Consider the following 21,469-nt stretch of genomic DNA (forward strand, 5'->3'; position numbering starts at 1 on the left):
CTCCTGCCAACCTAGCAGTTTGAAAACATGCCAATGTGAGTAGGTCAATAGGTACTGCTCCAGCGGGAAGGTAACAGCACTCCATGCAGTCATGCTGGCCACATGATCTTGGAGATGTCTACAGACAACGCCGGCTCTTCGGCTTAGAAATGGAGATGAGCACCAACCCCCAGAGTCAGACACGACTGGACTTAATGTCAGGGGAAACCTTTATCTTTACCTAGTTTATATTATTAGATTACATTTCTGGTTATAGTGGCCTCTTGCCTGTGCATTTCCGGGAATCCCTTCTCTGTATTGTATTCTCTGTGTAGTCTGACATGATAGTTTTTGGAGTGGTCCAGCATTTCTGTGTATTATACATTTCTGTGTACCGGTATTAAAAAAAACTCCAAAATCAGAACAGTAAATAAGAAGCAGCACTCTGAAAACAGAAGAATTCCAGGCATGAATCAATCAGGGGCAGCTAACAACTCTGAACAAAGGGTTGTTGTATGTTTTCCAGGCTGTATGGCCATGTTCCAGAAGTATTCTGTCCTGACGTTTCGCCCACATCTATGGCAGGCATCCTCAGAGGTTGTGAGGTATATGGAAAGACTAAGTGAGGAAGGTATATATATCTGTGGAAAGTCCAGGGTGTGAGAAGAGTTCTTTGTCAGTTGGAAGCCAGCGTGAATGTTGCAGTTAATCACCTTAATTAGCATTGGAAATGTTTGTCTCTTGCCTGGGGAGCATCCTTTGTTCAGAGTCATTAGCTGTCCCTGGAGCTCCTCTGCCTTCAGAGTGTTGCTTCTTATTTACTGTTCTGATTTTTGAGTTTTTTAATTACTGGTAGCCAGATTTTGTTCATTTTCATGGTTCCTCCTTTCTGTTGAAGTTGTCCACATGCTTGTCAGCAAAAGACAAGAGGGATCCTCCCACCTCTGCAGGAGTCTACCTGATACCTTGCAGCTGTGGCCAAGTCTACAGAGGGACCACCAAACGCAGCAGCATTGCCCAGACATGAGTCAAAGAACATGAAAGGCACTGCAGACTCACTCAACCAAAGTCAACAATTTATTGATTAGCCAGTTGGCCTTATCGAAGACAGACAATACAAAAACAACATACAACATACATCTGGTTCACTTAAAATAAAAAACAGACTAACTCAACCAGAGAAATCAGCCATAGCAGAGCAGTTGATGAACCAACCCGGACACAGCATATTATTTTAGAACACAGAAATGCTCAACCACTCTCACAACCATTATATCAGACGACACAGAGAAGCCATTGAGATCCACAAGCATGTGGGCAACTTCAACAGAAAGGAGGAAACCATGAAAATGAAAAAAAATCTGGCAACCACTATTAAAAAAAACCTCAAAAATCAAAACAGTAAATAAGAAGCAACACTCTGAAAACAGAGGAGTTCCAGACATGAATAATCCAAGGGCAGCTAACGACTCTCAACAAAGGATGCCCCCAGGCAGGAGATGAAGCTATTCAATGCTAATACAACATTCACACTGGCCTCCACTGACAACAAGAGTTCTTCTCTCACCCTGGACTTCCCACAGATATATATAAACCTTCCTTGCCGAGTTTCTCCATACCTCACAACCTCTGAGGATGCCTGCCATAGATGTGGGTGAAACGTCAGGAGAGAATACTCCTGGAACATGGCCATACAGCCCGGAAAACATACAACAACAAAGGGTTAAGTTCCCAGGGAGGGAGGGAGGGAGGGGCTGGACTGGCAGAAAGAGGCCCCTCCTTCCATCCTCCCCACTTTCCTCCGTGGAAAGGAGTCCGGAAGAGAAGCTGAGCCTGCAAAGAGAGGAAGAAAGGCTGGGGAAGAAAGGGGAGGCTGCTCAGCTCTTCCCATGGGGTGAGTCCTCCTCCCTCCTTTCCCAGCCTGGGGGAGACACAGATCTGCCCAAATAGAGGGGTCAGCCTTGGGAAGAAGGGGGAGAAGGGGAGAGGAAACAAAGCCAAGGAAAACAGGGCAGGGATGGGGACTACAACTCCCAGTATCCCTGGCCAGGAAGGAGGGAGGTGGGCTGTGCCATTGGGACCAGCATCCCCTCCCTTTGAGTAGGCATGGGCCAACTTCAGCCTTCTCTCTAGGTGAACAGCCGGTATGCTGTTAGGAATTGTGGGAGTTAAAGTCCAGAACACCTAGAGAGATGGCCATTTGGTATCAGCCACTGATTGAGGTTCCGGGTTTTAGCCTGCCACTTTTGGACTCTTGCTTACTGAGGTGTTCCTCCAAGTAGATCTTAGATAGCTATTTCTTGATGTAAGGCAGGGGTCCTCAAACTTTTTAAGCCGAGGGCCGGTCCACAATCCTTGAGGGGCCGGATTATCATTTGGAAAACAAAAATACAAATTCCGATGCATACTGCACATGTCTTATTTGTCGTGCAAAAACAACAACAAGAAGAACAATGAAAGAACAACACCATATTTAAAAATAAAAACAATTTTAACAAACATACATTTATCAGGATTTCAATAGGAAGTGTGCTCCTGCTTCTGGCCAATGAGATAGTCAAGTTAATTAGGATTGTTGTTGTTGTTGTTGTTTGCCTTCAAGTCATTTCAGACTTTGGGTGAGCCGAAGTCTAAAATTTATTTATTTATTATTTATTTATTTACTGCATTTATTTACTACATTTGTATCACACCCTTCTCACCCCAAAGGGGACTCAGAGTGGCTTACAAATTATATGTACATACAATATAGTATATTATTAGCATAGCACAATATTAGCATTATATATTACTTTATTGAACTATACCACTATACTGTAATATTATTAGTAATATTATATGTAATATAGAATATATAATTAATAGTATTATATGGTATTATTATTAGTGTTATATTGTATTACATTATAATATTATTATCAATATTATATGTATATACAATATATTGTATTATAAAACTGAGGGCGGGGGCCAGGTAAATGACCTCGGAGGGCCGCATCCGGCCCCCGGGCCTTAGTTTGGGGACCCCTGATGTAAGGCATAGGCGTGCTGGCTGACATCGGAACAGGGGATGGGCCAGAGATGTCAATGCCTTGGTCCTTTCACTACTGTCTTCTACTTCCCTTCGGATATCAGGTGGTGCAGTGCCCGCCAAACAATATAATTTCTCCAGTGGTGTGGGGTGTAGACATCCTGTGATAATGTGGCATGTCTCATTAAGAGCCACTGTTTTAACGTGGTGAGATGTCTTCTACACTGGGCATGCGTGTTCAGCAGCAGAGTAGCAAAACGCAAGGGCAGATCTCTTCACTATGTCTGGTTGTGATTCCCAGGTGGTGCCAGTCAGCTTTCGTATGACATTATTTTTATCGTGTTGTTGAAGGCTTTCATGGACAGGATCACAGGGTTGTTGCATGTATTCCAGGCTGTATGGCCATGTTCCAGAAGTATTCCCTCCTGACGTTTTGCCCACATCTATGGCAGGCATCCTCGGAGGTTGTGAGGCATTTTTATCGCCAACTTTTTGCTTGTTATTCAAGCAATGCTTCTTTTAGGTCAGAGCATGGTCCAGGGTAACTCTGGAGTATTTGGGTGTGCTGCAATGCTCCAGTGGGATTCCTTCCCATGTCATCCTCAGAGTTGAGATACTTGTCTGTTCTTCTTTTTTTCTCTCTAAAAAATATGTTTCTTAGGGTTTTGTAAAGAAAGTAAGTAAAATTTGTTTCACATTGATAGTGGGAGAACAATATTTTTTATAGGAAAGTGGGAAGAATAGAAGAGAGGAAAAAGAAAAAAGGGGGAAAAAAGAAAAAAAAGGTTGACTTCCATCTTGCTTTTGCTGGTCATCCAGTTCTTTCGTATGCAGTGTCTTAGTAAGAAGATACGTCCTTCCCTCCATTTTCTGCTATTCTTGAAATTGATTAGCTTCAGCTGGTGAAGTCTAGTTTTTTCTGTTTTAAGTACTCTTTTACTAGGTCCCAATTAGTTTCTTTTTAGGTAGCCCCTGGTTTGGTGATAACCAATATGTCAGTCTGTCCATATTCATAATTTGTAATACCTTATTTAACCAGACCCTCTATATCTGGCGTGTCCTTTTGTCTCCACATTCTTGCATAGACTAATCTAGCTGCTGTGACCGAGAAGTTGAACAGAATCTCTTTATTTTTGTCCTTTACAAAGTCGTGCATTCCTAACAAGAAGAATTCCAGTTCCTTCTGAATTTTTGTTTTTAAAATAAATTGTATGGCTTCCTTTATATTTTTCCAGAACTGTTGTGCTTTAGTACATGTCCACCAAATGTGAAAAAACGTTCCCGTTTCTTGTTCACATTTCCAACACCTATTAGATACATTCTTAAAACATTTAGAGATTTTATTTGGAGCTAGTTCTCTTTCAAGTCGTATGAATAGGTGTATTTAAGTCTTTGATTCCATGTTTTTTTCCCATTGGCTTAATTCAATCTGGTGATTGAGATACTTGTCTGTTCTTAAGTTGAAAAGCACACGTATGTGTTTTAGATGGCTTAGGAATCAGATGGTTTCCCAGCTGATTCCCAGTAATAGGCAGTAAGAGCACAGAAAACAGTGGAGGTGGATGTGTGTGATTATAGACTTCAATGTGTCAAGTCTGCTTTACACCTCAGTGGAGGTGGTTGCATGTTGCTGTTTTGGACTTCAGTCAAGAAGTATGACTTATGGGCTTCAGTAAGCACAGTTATACCTAAAGACTATGGACCAGTGGTTCTCAACCTGGGGTCCCCAGATGTTTTTGGCCTACAATTCCCAGAAATCTCAGCCAGTTTACAAGTTGTTAGGATTTCTGGGAGTTGAAAGCCAAAAACATCTGGGGACCCCAGGTTGAGAACCACTGCCCTAAAGCTTTGGAGAGCTTCTGTTAACCATTTCAAAGCTCCCTGTTTGGGCGGTGATGGCACGATCTTCAGCATAGATGAAACTTTTCTGGCAGAGGTTGGTCATTTGTTTAAATGTTACATTGATGGATCAAACATTGAAGTCCAAAACACCTAGAGGGAGGGCTGAAGTTGGCCCATACCTGATATAGAGATTAACAAGTGAAGGTGAGGAGAAGGGGAAAGTAATGCCAGAGGATTTCCATAGTTTGCTCTAAGCTGCTAGGGCTTTGCTTTTCTCACAGTGGCAACTCAAAAATGGGTTGTGAAGACCCCTTGACAGTGGTAGATCATTAACCTGGCCTTCATCTCCCTTTTGTCTTGAGTAGCCTTTGCTTGATGACTTAATCAGATGGAGAAGGAAAAAAGTTCTTCAGTCCTGATGGAGCCCAGAGTGAAGATGGAGGAGCCAAACCAGACCAGCCCTGAAGGGGGAAGAGAGCCCTGCACAATGTGGGGCAGGAGAAGTGTCCGCTTCCCAAGAAGAATGGGTCAGGATTCCCTGGAGGAGAAGGCCTTCAGCGCAGACATTCAGTGCCAACACTTCCGGCATTTCTGCTATGAGGAGGCCTTGGGGCCCCGAGAGGTTTGCAGCCGCCTCCACGTTCTCTGCCGCCTGTGGCTGAAGCCTGAGGAACGTACAAAGGCAGAGATGCTGGACCTGGTGCTCCTGGAGCAGTTTCTGGCCGTCCTTCCTGCGGAGATGGAGCGCTGGGTGAGGGAATGTGGGGCAGAGACCAGTTCCCAGGCCGTGGCTTTGGCTGAAGGATTCCTCCTGAGTCAGGCAGAAGAGGAGAAGATACAAGAAAAGGAACCGGAGGGAGAGATCCTTCAGGCCCAGGAGGTCCCATTGGAGACCAGCCAGAGATTCTCTTCCAGATGGATCAAGCTGGAGGAGGAGGAGGACACAAGACCTGCTCCACCAGGTGAGAGGCTTTTTCTTCAGTCCTCACCCTCAAGCTTCCTTCACATATATAGTCTTTGGTTATATCCCCAGTAAGACTTGTCTTCAATAGGTGGGTTGTTACAATGTTTCTAAGAGTATTTATTAGACCAGGGGTTCCCAAACTAAGGCCCGTGGGCCGGATGCGGCCCTCCAAGGTCATTTACCTGGCCCCTGTCCTAAACTTTAGACTTAGGGTTGACCTAAGTCTACCTGGTCTTTGGAGGTCTCTTTGCTTACTTATGGTCCTATGAGACCATCTAGATGGCATTTGAGGGTCCCTTTGCTTACCTGTGGTCTTATGAAACCATCTAGATGGTTTTTGGAGGTCTCTTTGCTTACCTATAGTCCTAGGAGACTGTCTAGATGGTCTTTGAGGGTCCCTTGCCTTACCTATGGTTTTATGAAACCATCTAGATGGTCTTTGATGTCCCTTTCCTTATCTATGGTCTTATGAGACCATCTAGATGGTCTTTGGAGGTCTCTTTGCTTACCTATAGTCCTAGGAGACTGTCTAGATGGTCTTTGAGGGTCCCTTGCCTTACCTATGGTTTTATGAAACCATCTAGATGGTCTTTGATGTCCCTTTCCTTATCTATGGTCTTATGAGACCATCTAGATGGTCTTTGGAGGTCTCTTTGCTTACCTATAGTCCTAGGAGACTGTCTAGATGGTCTTTGAGGTCCCTTTCCTTACCTATGGTTTTATGAAACCATCTAGATGGTCTTTGATGTCCTTTTCCTTATCTATGGTCTTATGAGACCATCTAGATGGTCTTTGGAGGTCTCTTTGCTGACCTATGGTCTTATGAGATCATCTAGATCAGGCGTCCTCAAACTAAGGCCCATGGGCCAGATGCGTCCCTCCAAGGTCATTGACCTGGCCTCTGTCCTAAACTTTAGACTTAGGGTTGACCTAATTCTGAAATGACTTGAAGGCACACAACAACAACAATCCTAATTGTGGATTATTTCATCATAGTCTGGCCCCCCAACAGTCTGAGGGGCTGTGAATCGGCCCTCCACTAAAAAAGTTTGAGGACCCCTGTATTAGACTATCAGGATGATGCTGGTTTTGTATGAAACTGGCTGCGATGAATGAATGCTTGTGCCCGAAATACACTCTAGCTCAGGCATGGGCAAACCTGGGCCCTCCAGGTGTTTTGGACTTCAACTCCCACCATTCCTCACAGCCTCAGGCCCTTTCCTTTTCTCCCTCAGCCGCTTAAGTTTGCTCGTGCCTGTGGTAGAAGGACAGTTAGAAGGGTCTATATCTAGACAGAGCCAAGGGACATCTACTGAGACGACCCTCTCTTGTGTTCCCACCAAACAAGCTTGGGATGATAGTGGGACTGAGAGAAGGGCCCAGGCAGGTTTCTACTTAGATATATAGTCAGTTCCTTTTGTCCTTCTCTTCGGAATCTCTTATCTTGCCTTTTTTGTGTTGTTTATATTGAAAACCCCTTTGAGAAACACATAGAGAAACTAAGCTCCCATTTCCTTCCTTCCTTTGGCATTTCACAGGAGATGAACCAAGCATGTTGGGAAGATTTAATCGCTCATCTCTTTACAACCCAGCAGCATCCTTACAATGGGAACAGGTAAAATGATGGATCTAGAACTGAACTGATTTATGGAATTGACTATGACCACTTCACGTGACCTGAAAGTTTCTTTTGTTGGTTTGTTTTCTGCTATTGACCACGTTTCCTTTTAAGACCTCTCAGGCTGGATCTACACTGCCATATGAAATCCAGATGATCTGCTTTGAACTAGATTATACGGCAGTGTAGACTCACATAATCCAGTTCAAAACATATCATGTGGAATATCAGTTTTGATCATCTGGATTGTATGGCAATATAGATGGGACATCTGAATGCTGCCCTTGAAGGTCTTTATCTCCCACTAAGACCCACACAATCTTTCCACGATGGACTGAATCATGATGTTAAACTTTTGTTGTGTCAAAATACAGTAGAGTCTCACTTATCCAACATAAACGGGCCAGTAGAATGTTGGATAAGCGAAAATGTTGGATAATAAGGAGAGATTAAGGAAAAGCCTATTTAACATCAAATTAGGTTATGATTTTACAAATGAAGCACCAAAACATCATGTTAGACAACAAATTTTACAGAAAAAGTAGTTCAATATGCAGTAATGCTATGTAGTAATTACTGTATTTACAAATTTAGCACCAAAATATCATGATGTATTGAAAACATCGACTACAAAAATGTGTTGGATAATCCAGAACGTTGGATAAGCGAGTGTTGGATAAGTGAGACTCTACTGTAGTAGTGTTTTGTGGAAGAACCACACAAAAACGAGCTTTCTCCAAGCCCCAGGACTTCTTTCTCAGGCCCCTTCTGCACTGCCATATCATCCAGATCATCAAAGCAGATAATCCATATTATCTGCTTTGAATTGGATTATCTGAGTCTACACTGCCATATAATCCAGTTCAAAGCAGATCAACTGGATTTTATATGGCAGAGTGTTGATGGGGCCTTAGAGAGAAGAGACTGGGGTGTAGTCTCCTGTAAACTTAACAATAGGGTTGTGTGTTTTCCGGGTTGTATGGCCATGTTCCAGAAGCATTCTTTCCTGATGTTTCACCTACATCTATGGCAGGCATCCTCAGAGGTTGTGAGAAACTAAGCAAGGAAGGTCATATATCTGTGGAAAGTCCAGGGTGGGAGAAAGGACTCTTGTCTGTTGGAGGCCAGTGTGAATGTTGTAATTAATCACCTTGATTAGCATTAAATGGCCTTGCAAGCTTCATGTCCTGGCCTGGGAGAATCCTTTGTTCAGAGTCGTTAGCTGACCCTGATTGATTCATGTTTGGAATTCTTCTGTTTTCAGAGTGTTTTTCCTTATTTACTATCCTGACTTTGGAGTTTTTAGATACTGGTAGCCAGATTTTGTTCATTTTCATGGTTTCCTCCTTTCTGTTGAATGAATAAGTACTATATTGACATGGTCTGAACTTAGGTTTATGTGCAATGGTTCCTTGGAAGAATGGTATTAAGTAACTATATGGTTTAAGCTTGACTAATGTATTTTACAGATTATTGTTTTAAATGTGTTGCTGTTTTTATTGATCTGTTTGGCATTGAATTTTGCTGGTTGTTGTAAGCCGCCCTGAGTCCCCTCGGGTGAGAAGGGCGGGGTAGAAATGTTGTAAATAAAATAAATAAATAAATAAATAAATTGTCCACATGCTTGTGGATTTCAATGGCTGAGGATGCCTGCCATAGATGTGGGTGAAATGTCAGGAGAGAATGCTTCTGGAACATGGCTATACAGCCCGGAAAACACACAACAATCCTGTGATTCCGGCCATGATAGCCTTCGACAACACATAGCAACAATAATTTGTCTTCACTAAGGCTCACAGCCTGCGAATGCGACTCCAAACATCTCTCTTTGAGCCATGAGTTCAGAGGGTTGTTGTGTGTTTTCCGGGCTGTCTGGCCATGTTCCAGAAGTATTCTCTCCTGACGTTTCACCCGCATCTATGGCAGGCATCCTCAGAGGTTGAGAGGTATGTGTTGTCAAAGGCTTTCATGGCTGGAATCACAGGGTTGTTGTGTGTTTTATGTGTTGCGTTGCGTTGTGTGTTTTACCTCACAACCTCTGAGGATATTTGCCGTAGATGTGGGCGAAACATCAGGAGAGGATACTTCTGGAACATGGCCATACAGCCCGAAAAACATACAGCAACCCTGTGATCCCGGCCATGAAAGCCTTCGACAACACATGAGTTCAGACTTCCCTTTGGATTGGATTTACAGTGGATTCTGCTTAGTAGTGAAACAAATATTACTTATATGTGTGTCCATATTCTTTCCTGTCAGATGACTTTTGAGGATGTGTCTCTACATTTCAGTAAGGAGGAGTGGGAACTTCTGGATTCGGATCAACAGACCCTGCATTGGGAGGTCATGGAGGAGAATTATAAGATGTTGGCTTCTTTTGGTAAGGATGGCTCCACCTCTCAATCAATAGAAATCAGTTTAGGAATTTCTACCTGTTTTTACAGTCTTAGTAAATCTATCTATCTGTACATTCCATAATAGTCCCATTGTTGTTGTCTTGCCATTTTATACAGCACTTTATTGTCCATTCAACTTGAGATTTCCTTTTCCCATTTCGTAACACTCTGCATTTCGCCTGGGATCTACAAATTAGTCTCCTGTTTTTAACACTGTATCCTGCTTGTTGATTTTAATGATTTTTTTATTGATGTTGATTTTTTTTTTTACTGGGATAATTGTTTTATTGCTTTGTTACTGTTATTTGTTTGTTTTATCGGGCCTGGCCCCATGTAAGCCGCCCCAAGTCCCTTCGGGGAGATGGGGCGGGGTATAAAAATAAAGTTATTATTATTATTATTATTATTATTATTATTAGTTCTAAGTTAGGGTTAGAAGACATGATCATCAAGTTTTCAGACGGGACCAAATGGGGAGGGAGAGGCAATACTCCAGAAGACAGGAGCAGAATTCAAAACGATTGTAACAGATTAGAGAGATTATTGGCCAAAACTAACAAAATGAAGCTTGACAGGGACAAATGCACTTAGGCAGAAAAAATGAAATGCAAAAGTACATAATGGGGGACAATGCCTGGCTTGACAACAGGACGTGTGAAAAAGATCTTGGAGAACTTGCAGGGAGGAAGGGGAACAAGAACCAACAATGTCAAGCGGCAGCAAAAAAAGTCAATGGGATTTTGTCCTGCATAAATAGGAGTCTAGTGTCTAGATCCAGGGAAGTCATGCTCCCCCTCTATTCTATTCTGCCTTGGTCAGATCACCCCTGGAATCACAGTGTTTCAAATTCTGGGGAATTCAATTGAAGGGAGATGTTGACAAGCTGGAATATGTCCAGAGGAGGGCGACTAAATGATTAAGGATCTAGAGAACAAGCCCTATGAGGAGCGGCTTAAAGAACTAAGCATGTTTAGCCTGCAGAAGAGGAGGCTGAGAGGAGACATGATGAGGGCCATGTATAAATATGAGAGGGGAAATCATAGGGAGGAGGGAGCAAGCTAGTTTTCTGCTGCCCTGGAAACTAGGACGTGGAACAATGGCTTCAAACTACAGGAAAGGAGATTCCACCTGAACATGAGAAAGGACTTCCTCACTGTGATTGCTGTTCAGCAGTGGAACTCTCTGCCCTGTAGTGTGATGAAGGCTCTTTCTATGGAGGCTTTGAAACAGAGGCTGGATGGCCTTCTGTTGGGAGTGCTTTGAATGTGATTTTCCTGCTTCTTGGCAGAATGGGATTGAACTGGAAGGCCCACGAGGTCTCTTCCAACTCTAGGATTCTGTGATTCTATATTAGGATGGTGTTGGATACTTGCTAGTTGACTGGTTTCAAGCTTCCTTGTCCTTATGCCTTATTATTTATTTATTTATTTATTTACAGTATTTATATTCCGCCCTTCTTTCTCACCCCGAAGGGGACTCAGGGCGGATCACATTATACACATACAGGGCAAACATTAAATGCCCATAAACACATCGAACCGAGACAGAGACAGACAGACAGACAGATGCAGAGGCAATTTAACCTTCTCCTGAGGGGATGTTCTATTCTGGCCACCGGGGGGAGCAGCTGCTTCATCATCCACTCTGATGGCACTTCCTCACTTCCTCATTCCAACGTCGTAAATTAGTTAAACTTGCCTCCCCACTTTTTTATAAGTGGTACCTTATTTCCTACTTGATAGATGCAACTATCTTTCAAGTTGCTAGGTCAGCAACGAGCAGGGGCTATATTTTATTTTTAATTGACGGGTGCTCACCCCGCCATGGGCTGGCCTCGAACTCATGACCTCATGGTCAGAGTGATTTATTGCAGCAGCTGTTTACCAGCCTGCGCCACAGCCCGGCCCCGGCCTTCTTACTGTTTGTTTCTCTTTTTTTCCAAGGTGGTCCTGGACAAGTGAGTGAATATGCTCCATGTAAAACCTGGCTGAAAACAGAGGATTGTAAAGATGAGGAAGCAGAAAACTTGAGAATGGAAGCAGAAGTATATCGAGGAAACCAATGTGCTGCCGACATCAGAGAAATCACAATCCAAGAAACAATAGATGAAAGCAGGGAGATTGGGAACAGCCTTGCGTGTGAGAATGGCTTCTTCCACGAAGCGTCATATCCAAGTGATGATATTGCAAATCATATAGAGAAAGGACAACCCAAATGCAATCAGTTGGAAGAAAGCTTTGGGTCTAATATACACCTTACAAACTATGAAGGACCCCAAATTGTGAACAAGACGTATAAATGCCTCGATTGTGGTATAAGCTTTGCCGAAAAGAGAAATCTGATTGCACATGAAAGGAATAATAAAGGAAAGTGTGGTAAGAGCCTTAGCTGTGAATATGAGCTCAAAAAACACCGGAATGGTCATCCAGAAGAGAAGTCATACATATGCCTGCAATGTGGGAAGAGTTTCCACTCAATAAAATACCTCAATAGGCACCAAAAAACCCACAAAGGGGAGAGGCCATATAAGTGCCCGGACTGTGGAAAATGCTTCCATCTGAAAGGAGCCCTCAATGTGCATCGAAGGACCCACACCGGAGAGAAACCCTATAAATGCCTGGAGTGTGGGAAGAGCTTCTGCCAAAAAGGAGAACTCCAGAGACACCAAAACACCCACACCGGAGAGAAGCCGTACAAATGCCTGGAGTGTGGGAAAGGCTTTGCCGACAAGAGAAACCTCACTGGGCATGAAAGGAATCACAGAGGAGAGAAACCCTATCAATGCCTGGAGTGTGGGAAGAGTTATATCTTCAAAGCCGGCCTCAAAACTCACCAAAAGAGTCATATCGGGGAGTGCGGGAAAAGTTTCAGCTGCCAAACGGTCTACAGAAATGATACAGAAGAGAAATCACAGACCTGTCTGGAGTGTGGGAAGAGCTTCCGCCGCAGATCAAGCCTCAAAATACACCAAAGAACCCACACGCGAGAGAAGCCGTATAAATGCCAGGAGTGTGAGAAAAGCTTCCATCAAAAAGGAGATCTCGATAAGCACCAAACAATCCACACGGGAGAGAAACCGTACAAATGCCTGGAGTGTGGAAAAGGCTTTATGCAAAAGAGGAGTCTCCTCCTGCACGAAATGAACCACCGAGGAGATAAACCCTACAGGTGCCCAAAGTGTGGGAAAAGTTTTAACTGTCAATCGGTCCTCAAAAAGCACCAGAATAGCCACATCGACGAAAAATCACACACATGCCTGGAATGTGGGAAAAGTTTTCGCTGGAGAGCAAGCTTCAAGGTGCACCAAAAAACCCATGCAGGAGAGAAGCTAAATAAATAAATGCTAATCAAGAGGATTAATTAATGCTAATCAAGGGGCTCTGGAACTCCCTTTCCAGGGAGATTAGGTTGGCGCCCTCCCTACCATCCTTTAAGAAACAATTGGATGTTTGGGCTGGCCTTTGGAGAAACAGCCATTGGATGACCAGCCTCATTTTAATTCTATTCTGAATGCTATTAGGTTCCTTTCATCAGGGTATTTTAATCTAATGATTTTATCTTATATTGCTGCTGTAGTTACCCCCCCCCCCTACCTTTGAAATTGACTGAATGGCATTGGTGGTTGTTTGATATTATTACTGTTGTATAAACCTTTGTTTTAACTTCTGTTTTATTATCTTTTTGTGTTTTAAACTGTGTGTATTGTTGGTGTATTTGCACTGTTACTTTGTAACATTGTGAGCCGCCCCGAGTCCCCACGGGGAGATGGTGGCAGGATATAAATAAAGTTTTATTATTATTATTATTGACACAACGACGTTGTATGACACAGCAAACAAGATAGATATGCTGGATTTCGTTTCACAAAATCACAAGTTGAACACTTCCCAAGTGTCTAGGACTGTGTGATGTATTTTCGGATGATGCGTGCAGATCCCAGTAAGGTGGCCTTTTGCAGTTGTCAGATGGTAATTTTGTCAATGTCTATTGTTTCCAAATGCCGGCTGAGATCTTTTGGCACGGCACCCAGTGTGCCCATCACCACCGGGACCACCTGCACTGGTTTCTGCCAGAGTCTTTGAAGTTCAATCTTGAGGTCCTGATAGCGGCTGATTTTTTCCTGTTGTTTTTCATCAATGCGACTGTAACCTGGGATGGCGACATCAATGATCCAAACCTTGTTCTTTTCCACAACTGTGATGTCTGGTGTGTTGTGTTCCAGAACTTTGTCAGTCTGGGTTCGGAAGTCCCACAGTATCTTTGCGTGCTCATTTTCCAATACTTTTGCAGGTTTGTGATCCCACCAGTTCGTTGCTGCTGGCAGGTGGTACTTGAGGCATAAGTTCCAATGAATCATTTGGGCCACATAGTTGTGCCTCTGTTTGTAGTCTGTCTGTGCAATTTTCTTACAGCAGCTGAGGATATGATCAATGGTTTCATCGGTTTCCTTGCACAGTCTGCATTTTGGGTCATCAGCTGATTTTTCGATCTTGGCCTTGATTGCATTTGTTCTGATGTCTTGCTCCTGGGCTGCAAGGATCAGGCCTTCTGTCTCCTTCTTCAGGGCCCCATTCACATTTGCCTCCAACAGACAAGAGTTCTTTCTCCCACCCTGGACCTTCCACAGATATATAAACCTCACTTGCTTAGTTTCTCCATACCTCACAACCTCTGAGGATGCCCGCCATAGATGTGGGTGAAACGTCAGGAGAGCATACTTCTGGAACATGGCCGCCCTGTTTTTATTGATCTGTTTGGCATTGAATTTTGCCGGTTGTTGTAAGCCGCCCTGAGTCCCCTCAGGTGAGAAGGGCAGGGTAGAAATGTTGTAAATAAAATAAATAAATAAATAATCCACATGCTTGTGGATTTCAATGGCTGAGGATGCCTGCCATAGATGTGGGTGAAATGTCAGGAGAGAATGCTTCTGGAACATGGCCATACAGACCGGAAAACATACAACAACCTTGTGATTCTGGCCATGAAAGCCTTCCACAACACAGGAGAGAAGCTGCCAATCAGTCCTCCAAAATCACCTAAATAGTGAGTTTTTCAAGCTGCATGGCCGGTTCCAGTAACATTGTGTTGTCAAAGGCTTTCATGGCCGAAATCACTAGGTAGCTGTAGGTTTTCCGGCCTGTATGGCCATGATCCAGAAGCATTCTCTCCTGATGTTTCACCCACATCTATGGCAGGCATCTTCAGAGGTTGTGAGGTCTGTTGTAAACTAGGCAAGGGACATTCAGGGTGGGAGAAAAAACTCTTCACTATTGGAGGCAAGTATGAATGCTGCAATTGGCCAGCTTAATTAGCATTGAATTGCCTTTCAGCTTCAAGGCCTGGCTGATGCCTGCTTGGGGGGGATCCTGTATTGGGAGGTGTTAGCTGGCCCTGATTGTTTCAACCATTTCAACAACACTCTGAAAACATCTACACAGGCAGCAGAAGAACAGAAAATATTGCAAAGAACAACACCCTGAAAATAGGGGAATTCCAGACATGAAACAATCACGGCCAGCTAACACCTCCCAACAAAAGATTCCCCCAGGCAGGAAGCAGCCAGGCCTTGAAAGCTGCAAGGCTTTTCAGTGCTAATAAGGTGAGTAATTGCAACATTCTCATTTTCCTCCAAGAAACAAAAGTTCTTTCTCCCACCCTGGACCTTCCACAGATATATAAATCCCACTTGCCTAGTTTACAAAATAACTCACAACCTCTGAGGATGCCTGCCAAAGATGTGGACGAAACGCCAGGAGAAAATGTTTGGGGAACATGGCCATACAGCTCGGAAAATTCGCAGCAATCCAGGAGCATTCTTTCCTGATGTTTCACCTGCCTCTGTGGCAAGCATCCTCAGAGGTCTGTTGGAAATGAGGCAAGTGGAGTGTATATGTATCTGTGTAATGAGGGGGGGAAAACCCTTTATCTCTTGTGTTGTCGACAACACATCACCAAAATAGTAATATAGAAATCTCAGACATGTTTGGAGAGTGGGGAAGTCTCAAAGTGCCCCACACAGGACAGAGGCCAGGAGAGAGAAACCTTATCAATGCCTGGATGGCGTCTGGAGAGAATTATATCTTGAAATCCCGTCTCAAAACTCTCCAGGAGAGAAAGCATAGACATGGCAAGAGTGTGGGAAGAGTTCGGTCCCGAGAAGGCACCAGGATATTCACACAACACAAAAACAGATGTGGACGCAATACTGCTCTAGCCTTTGTACTGATTCTCTTTTGCCCCGTCTTAGTTAATTCAAGGCACTTTGGATCTTCTTTGGCCACCCTTGAAGGACGAACTGGCATTCGGCCACCCGCTTTGGCTTCGTACAAAGCTGATGCTTCAGCGGCTGATATGATGTGGTTCAATATTTATTTCTTCTTCTTTACGGACAAATAAAGGTTTCACGGGGCCACATGGTGTCATGGTTTGAACATTAAACTCCTTTTCAGATGTGGGTTCTTCAGTTTGGTGTTTGTTTCAGAAAGTTTGATGGAATTTACTCACTTTCTTTTACCCTTTTGCAGATTTTGTTAAGAGAAATAAAGGTATCTTATGGCCTCTGTAAGGGACTGAGTGGCCCCTCTGAATACTTACTTAGGCCATCCCCACTTGTCTGAGTATGATGGCCTTCCAAGCGTAGTGATGGATACGTAGGTGACTGTGGAGCCCTATTCTTGACCCGCATGTTCTTCCACATTGAGGACATCAGTTTCCAGGTGGAAGGTGGTCCTGGTCAGGGTTGGCTTGATGTGTCTTCCTCTTGGCACGTTTCTCCCTTTGGCCCTCCATTGGTGCCTCTTCAAAATCCACAGCACTGCTGGCCACAGCTGACCTCCAGTTAGAGTACTCAAGGGCCAGGGCTTCCCAGTTTTCGGTGTCTATGCCACAGTTGAGATTAGCTTTAAGCCCATCTTTCAATCTCTTTTCCTGTCCACCAAAATTATGTTTCCCATTCTTGAGTTGAGAGTATAGTAACTGCTTTGGGAGACAGTGATCTTTGAGCATTCGGACAATGTCATCAGTCCAGTGGAGTTGATGGTGTAGGAGCATCACTTCAATGCTAGTAGTCTTTCCTTCTTCCAGCACACTGACATTTGTCCGCCTGTCTTCCCAAGAGATTTGCAGGATTTTTTGGAGGCAATGCTGATGGAAATATTCCATGAGTTGAATGTGACATCTCTAGACAGTCCATGTTTCGCAGGCGTAGAGCAGGGTTGGGAGGACAATGGCTTTGTAAACAAGCACCTTGGTCTCTCTACGGATGTCCCGGCCATCAAACACTCTCTGCTTCATTCGGAGAAATGCTGCACTCGCAGAGCTCAGGCAGTGTTGTATTTCAGTGTCAATTTTGACTTTTGTAGAGAGGTGGCTTCCAAGGAAGCAGAAATGGCCCACATTTTCTCATATTACAGTAGAGTCTCACTTATCCAACACTCGCTTATCCAACGTTCTGGATTATCCAACTCATTTTTGTAGTCAATGTTTTCAATACATCATGATATTTTGGTGCTAAATTCGTAAATACAGTAATTACTACATAGCATTACTGCATATTGAACTACTTTTTCTGTCAAATGTGTTGTATAACATGATGTTTTGGTGCTTAATTTGTAAAATCATAACCTAATTTGAAGTTTAATAGGCTTTTCCTTAATCCATCCTTATTATCCAACATATTCACTTATCCAACATTCTGCCGGCCCGTTTATGTTGGATAAGTGAGACTCTACTGTACACCATTAAGCTGTATTTGTGGCCTTGCAGAGGGATTGGCTGGTGCCTGTTGGAAGAGCACTTTGGTTTTCTCAGATGTTCAATCCCCATTGGTATGCTAGGGCTTGGACCCTGGACTTTTTTGGAAGGGAAATGAAAATATTATTTATTTATTTGCCCCATTTATACCCCGCCTTTCTCACCCCGGAGGGGACTCAAGGCGGCTTACACATGGCACAATTCGATGCCCCAAAACACATATAAAATCAAAGCTTAAAATATTAAATATTTAAAAATTTAGACATAAAAGTTTAAACATTACAACAGTTAAAAATCACGTGAACCAAAAAATCATGGTCTAAATCAGGGGTTCCCAAACTAAGGCCCCGGGGCCGGATGCGGCCCTCCAAGGTCATTTACCTGGCCCCCACCCTCAGTTTTATAATATATTTTTATATCAGTTTTAATAATATAATATATTGTATATACATATAATATTGATAAAATATTATAATGTTATACAATATAATACTAATAATAATACCATATAATAATATTAATTATATGTTATATATTACATATAGTATTACAGTATAGTGGTATAGTTCAATATAGTAATATATAATGCTAATATTGTGCAATGCTAATAATCTATATATATAAAAGAGTGATGGCATCACGGCAGCGGACAAAACAACAAAAGTAAGCACCCCACAACCTCGAAAATTGACATCACAACCCCTCATCCATGCCTCTAGGTTGATACAACAAAAAGAAAAAAAAAGTCCTAATTAGAGGGAGAGGAATAATTGTTTTTATCCAATTGCTGCCAGTTAGAAGGCTAAGCTTCGCTCACTTGGTCTCCTAGCAACCCACTCAGCCCAGGGGACCCTTTACCTTAACTACCACCAATTCCTCAATACTTTATTTCCCATACCACCATACTTCGCCACAGCAACACGTGGCTGGGCACAGCTAGTATAATATATTGTATACAGCTGCTCTGAGTCCCCTTCGGGGTGAGAAGGGTGGGATATAAATGTAATAAATAAATGTAGTAGATGAATAAATAAATAATTTTAGACTTAGGCTCGCCCAAAGTCTGAATTGACTTGAAGACACACAACAACAACAACAACAACAACAACAACAATAATCCTAATTAACTTGACTATCTCATTGGCCAGAAGCAGGCCCACACTTCCCATTGAAATCCTAATAGGTTTATGTTGGTTACAGTTGTTTTCATTTTTAAATATTGTATTGTTCTTTCATTGTTGTTGTTGTTGCACTACAAATAAGACATGTGCAGTGTGCATAGGAATGTGTTCGTTTTTTTTTCTTTTCCAAATGATAATTCGGCCCCTCCAGAGTCTGAAAGATTGTGGACTGGCCCTCTGCTTTAAAAGTTTGGGGACCCCTGGTCTAAATCAATTCCAAGGTCATTATACATTTTAGACCTCCATTCTTGCACTGCACACTTATCCAAAAGTTTGATCCCAGAGCCAGGTCTTCACTTTCCTTCTGAAAGCCAAAAAGTGACATTGCAATTCTTTAAACAGAGCATGGCTTTGGTTGCCCACTGCAAGGCTCTAAGGCAGGGGTCCCCAAAGTTTTTAAGCAGAGGGCCGGTCCACAATCCTTCAGACTGTTGAGGGGCCGAAATATCGTTTGAAAAAAAAAATACAAACAAATTCCTATGCACACTGCACATGTCTTATTTGTAGTGCAAAAACAACAACAACAAAAGAACAATACAATATTTAAAAATGAAAACAATTTTAACCAACATAAACCTATTAGGATTTCAATGGAAAGTGTGGGCCTGCTACTGGCCAATGAGATAGTCAAGTTAATTAGGATTGTTGTTGTTGTTGTTGTTGTTGTTGTTGTGTGCCTTCAAGTCATGTCAGACTTTGGCCGAGCCTAAGTCTAAAATTAATTATTTATTTACTGCATTTATTTAATACATTTATATCCCACCCTTCTCACCCCGAAGGGGATTCAGAGCAGCTGTATGTACATACAATCTATTATATTATTAGCATAACACAATATTAGCATTATATACTACTGTACTGAACCACTATACTATTATATAATATGTAATATATAACATACAATTAATATTATTATATGGTATTACTATTAGTATTATATTGTATAACATAAGATTATTATCAATATTATATGTATATACAATATATTATATTATTAGCATAACACAATATTAGCATTATATACTACTGTACTGAACCACTATACTATTATATAATATGTAATATATAACATACAATTAATATTATTATATGGTATTACTATTAGTATTATATTGTATAACATAAGATTATTATCAATATTATATGTATATACAATATATTATATTATTAAAACTGATATAAAAATATATTATAAAACTGAGGGTGGGGGCCAGGTAAATGACCTTGGAGGGCCGCATCCGGCCCCCGGGCCTTACCGTGTTTCCCCGAAAATAAGACAGAGTCTTATATTATTTTTTGCTCCCAAAGATGTGCTAGGTCTTATTTTCAGGGGATGTCTTATTTTTCCATGAAGAAGAATTCACATTTATTGTTGAACAAAAAAATGAACATTTATTATATACTGTACAGTAGTTGTCATCACAAACCAACATAACCAAACCAGACAAACTATGACTCCTGTCAAGAATTTCTTGTTACTACTGTATAAATATAAATAATATAATCTTTTAATATATTATTACCATTATTTCCATGTACAACTGGTATGTATATTAACCGATCCTGCAATTTCTGGTGTTTTGTTTGGTGGGCGCTGGGCATGCTTCCAAACAAAAACTTTGCTAGGTCTTACTTTTGGGGGAGGCCTTATATTTAGCAATTCAGCAAAACCTCTGCTAGGTCTTATTTTTTGGGGATGTCTTATTTTCGGGGAAACAGGGTAGTTTGGGGACCCCTGCTCCAAGGGATGGATGGGGAAAAAATGGAAATCAAAGATACAGAATGGGGGACGCCTGGCTTGACAGCAGTGTGTGCGAAAAAGACCTTGGAGTCCTTGTGGACAACAAGTTAAACATGAGCCAACAATGTGATGCGGCTGCTAAGAAAGCCAATGGGATTCTGGCCTGCATCAATAGGGGTATAGCGTCTAGATCCAGGGAAGTCATGCTCCCCCTCTATTCTGCCTTGGTCAGACCACACCTGGAATACTGTGTCCAATTTTGGGCACCACAGTTGAAGGGAGATGTTGACAAGCTGGAAAGCGTCCAGAGGAGGGCGACTAAAATGATTAAGGGTCTGGAGAACAAGCCCTATGAGGAGCGGCTTAAAGAGCTGGGCATGTTTAGCCTGCAGAAGAGAAGGCTGAGAGGAGACATGATAGCCATGTACAAATACGTGAAGGGAAGTCATAGGGAGGAGGGAGCAAGCTTGTTTTCTGCTGCCCTGCAGACTAGGACACGGAACAATGGCTTCAAACTACAGGAAAGGAGATTCCACCTGAACATCAGGAAGAACTTCATCACTGTGAGAAGGGCTGTTCAGCAGTGGAACTCTCTGCCCCGGACTGTGGTGGAGGCTCCTTCTTTGGAGGCTTTTAAGCAGAGGCTGGATGGCCATCTGTCGGGGGTGCTTTGAATGTGATTTCCTGCTTCTTAGCAGGGGGTTGGACTAGATGGCCCATGTGGTCTCTTCCAACTCTACTATTCTATGATTCTATGGGAGCAACCCATTTCCCAAGGGGGAGTGGGGAGGGGGCATTCCTTGGGAAGGAGGCGTGGTCTGGGAGGAGAAAGGGGCGGGGCTTGGGAGAGGCCCCGCCCCCAGCAGCAGGAGAGTGGCGGGGCGAAGAAGCCGTCCCTGCAGAGGCTCCTTCCGTCTCTTCCCTCTCCAAGCCATGCGGTGAGACCTCCTTCCCCCTTCGTTGGG

General features: G+C 42.8%; 1 protein-coding gene across 1 annotated transcript in view; it reads left to right on the forward strand.

Moving 5' to 3' along the window:
• The first annotated feature begins 1,754 nt into the window (after window positions 1-1,754).
• LOC107983667 (zinc finger protein 850) overlaps window positions 1,755-21,469 on the forward strand; it is a 34,590-nt gene continuing 14,875 nt past the window's right edge. Inside the window, 6 exon segments of the mRNA XM_062974312.1 lie at window positions 1,755-1,873; window positions 5,218-5,814; window positions 7,355-7,431; window positions 9,694-9,814; window positions 11,774-13,163; window positions 21,282-21,442. Of these exon segments, the coding sequence (XP_062830382.1) occupies window positions 5,289-5,814; window positions 7,355-7,431; window positions 9,694-9,814; window positions 11,774-13,163; window positions 21,282-21,442 (2,275 nt within the window). The 5' untranslated portion in view covers window positions 1,755-1,873; window positions 5,218-5,288.

Source organism: Anolis carolinensis, chromosome 2, assembly GCF_035594765.1.
Source record: "Anolis carolinensis isolate JA03-04 chromosome 2, rAnoCar3.1.pri, whole genome shotgun sequence".
In the NCBI taxonomy this organism is placed as follows: domain Eukaryota; kingdom Metazoa; phylum Chordata; class Lepidosauria; order Squamata; family Dactyloidae; genus Anolis; species Anolis carolinensis.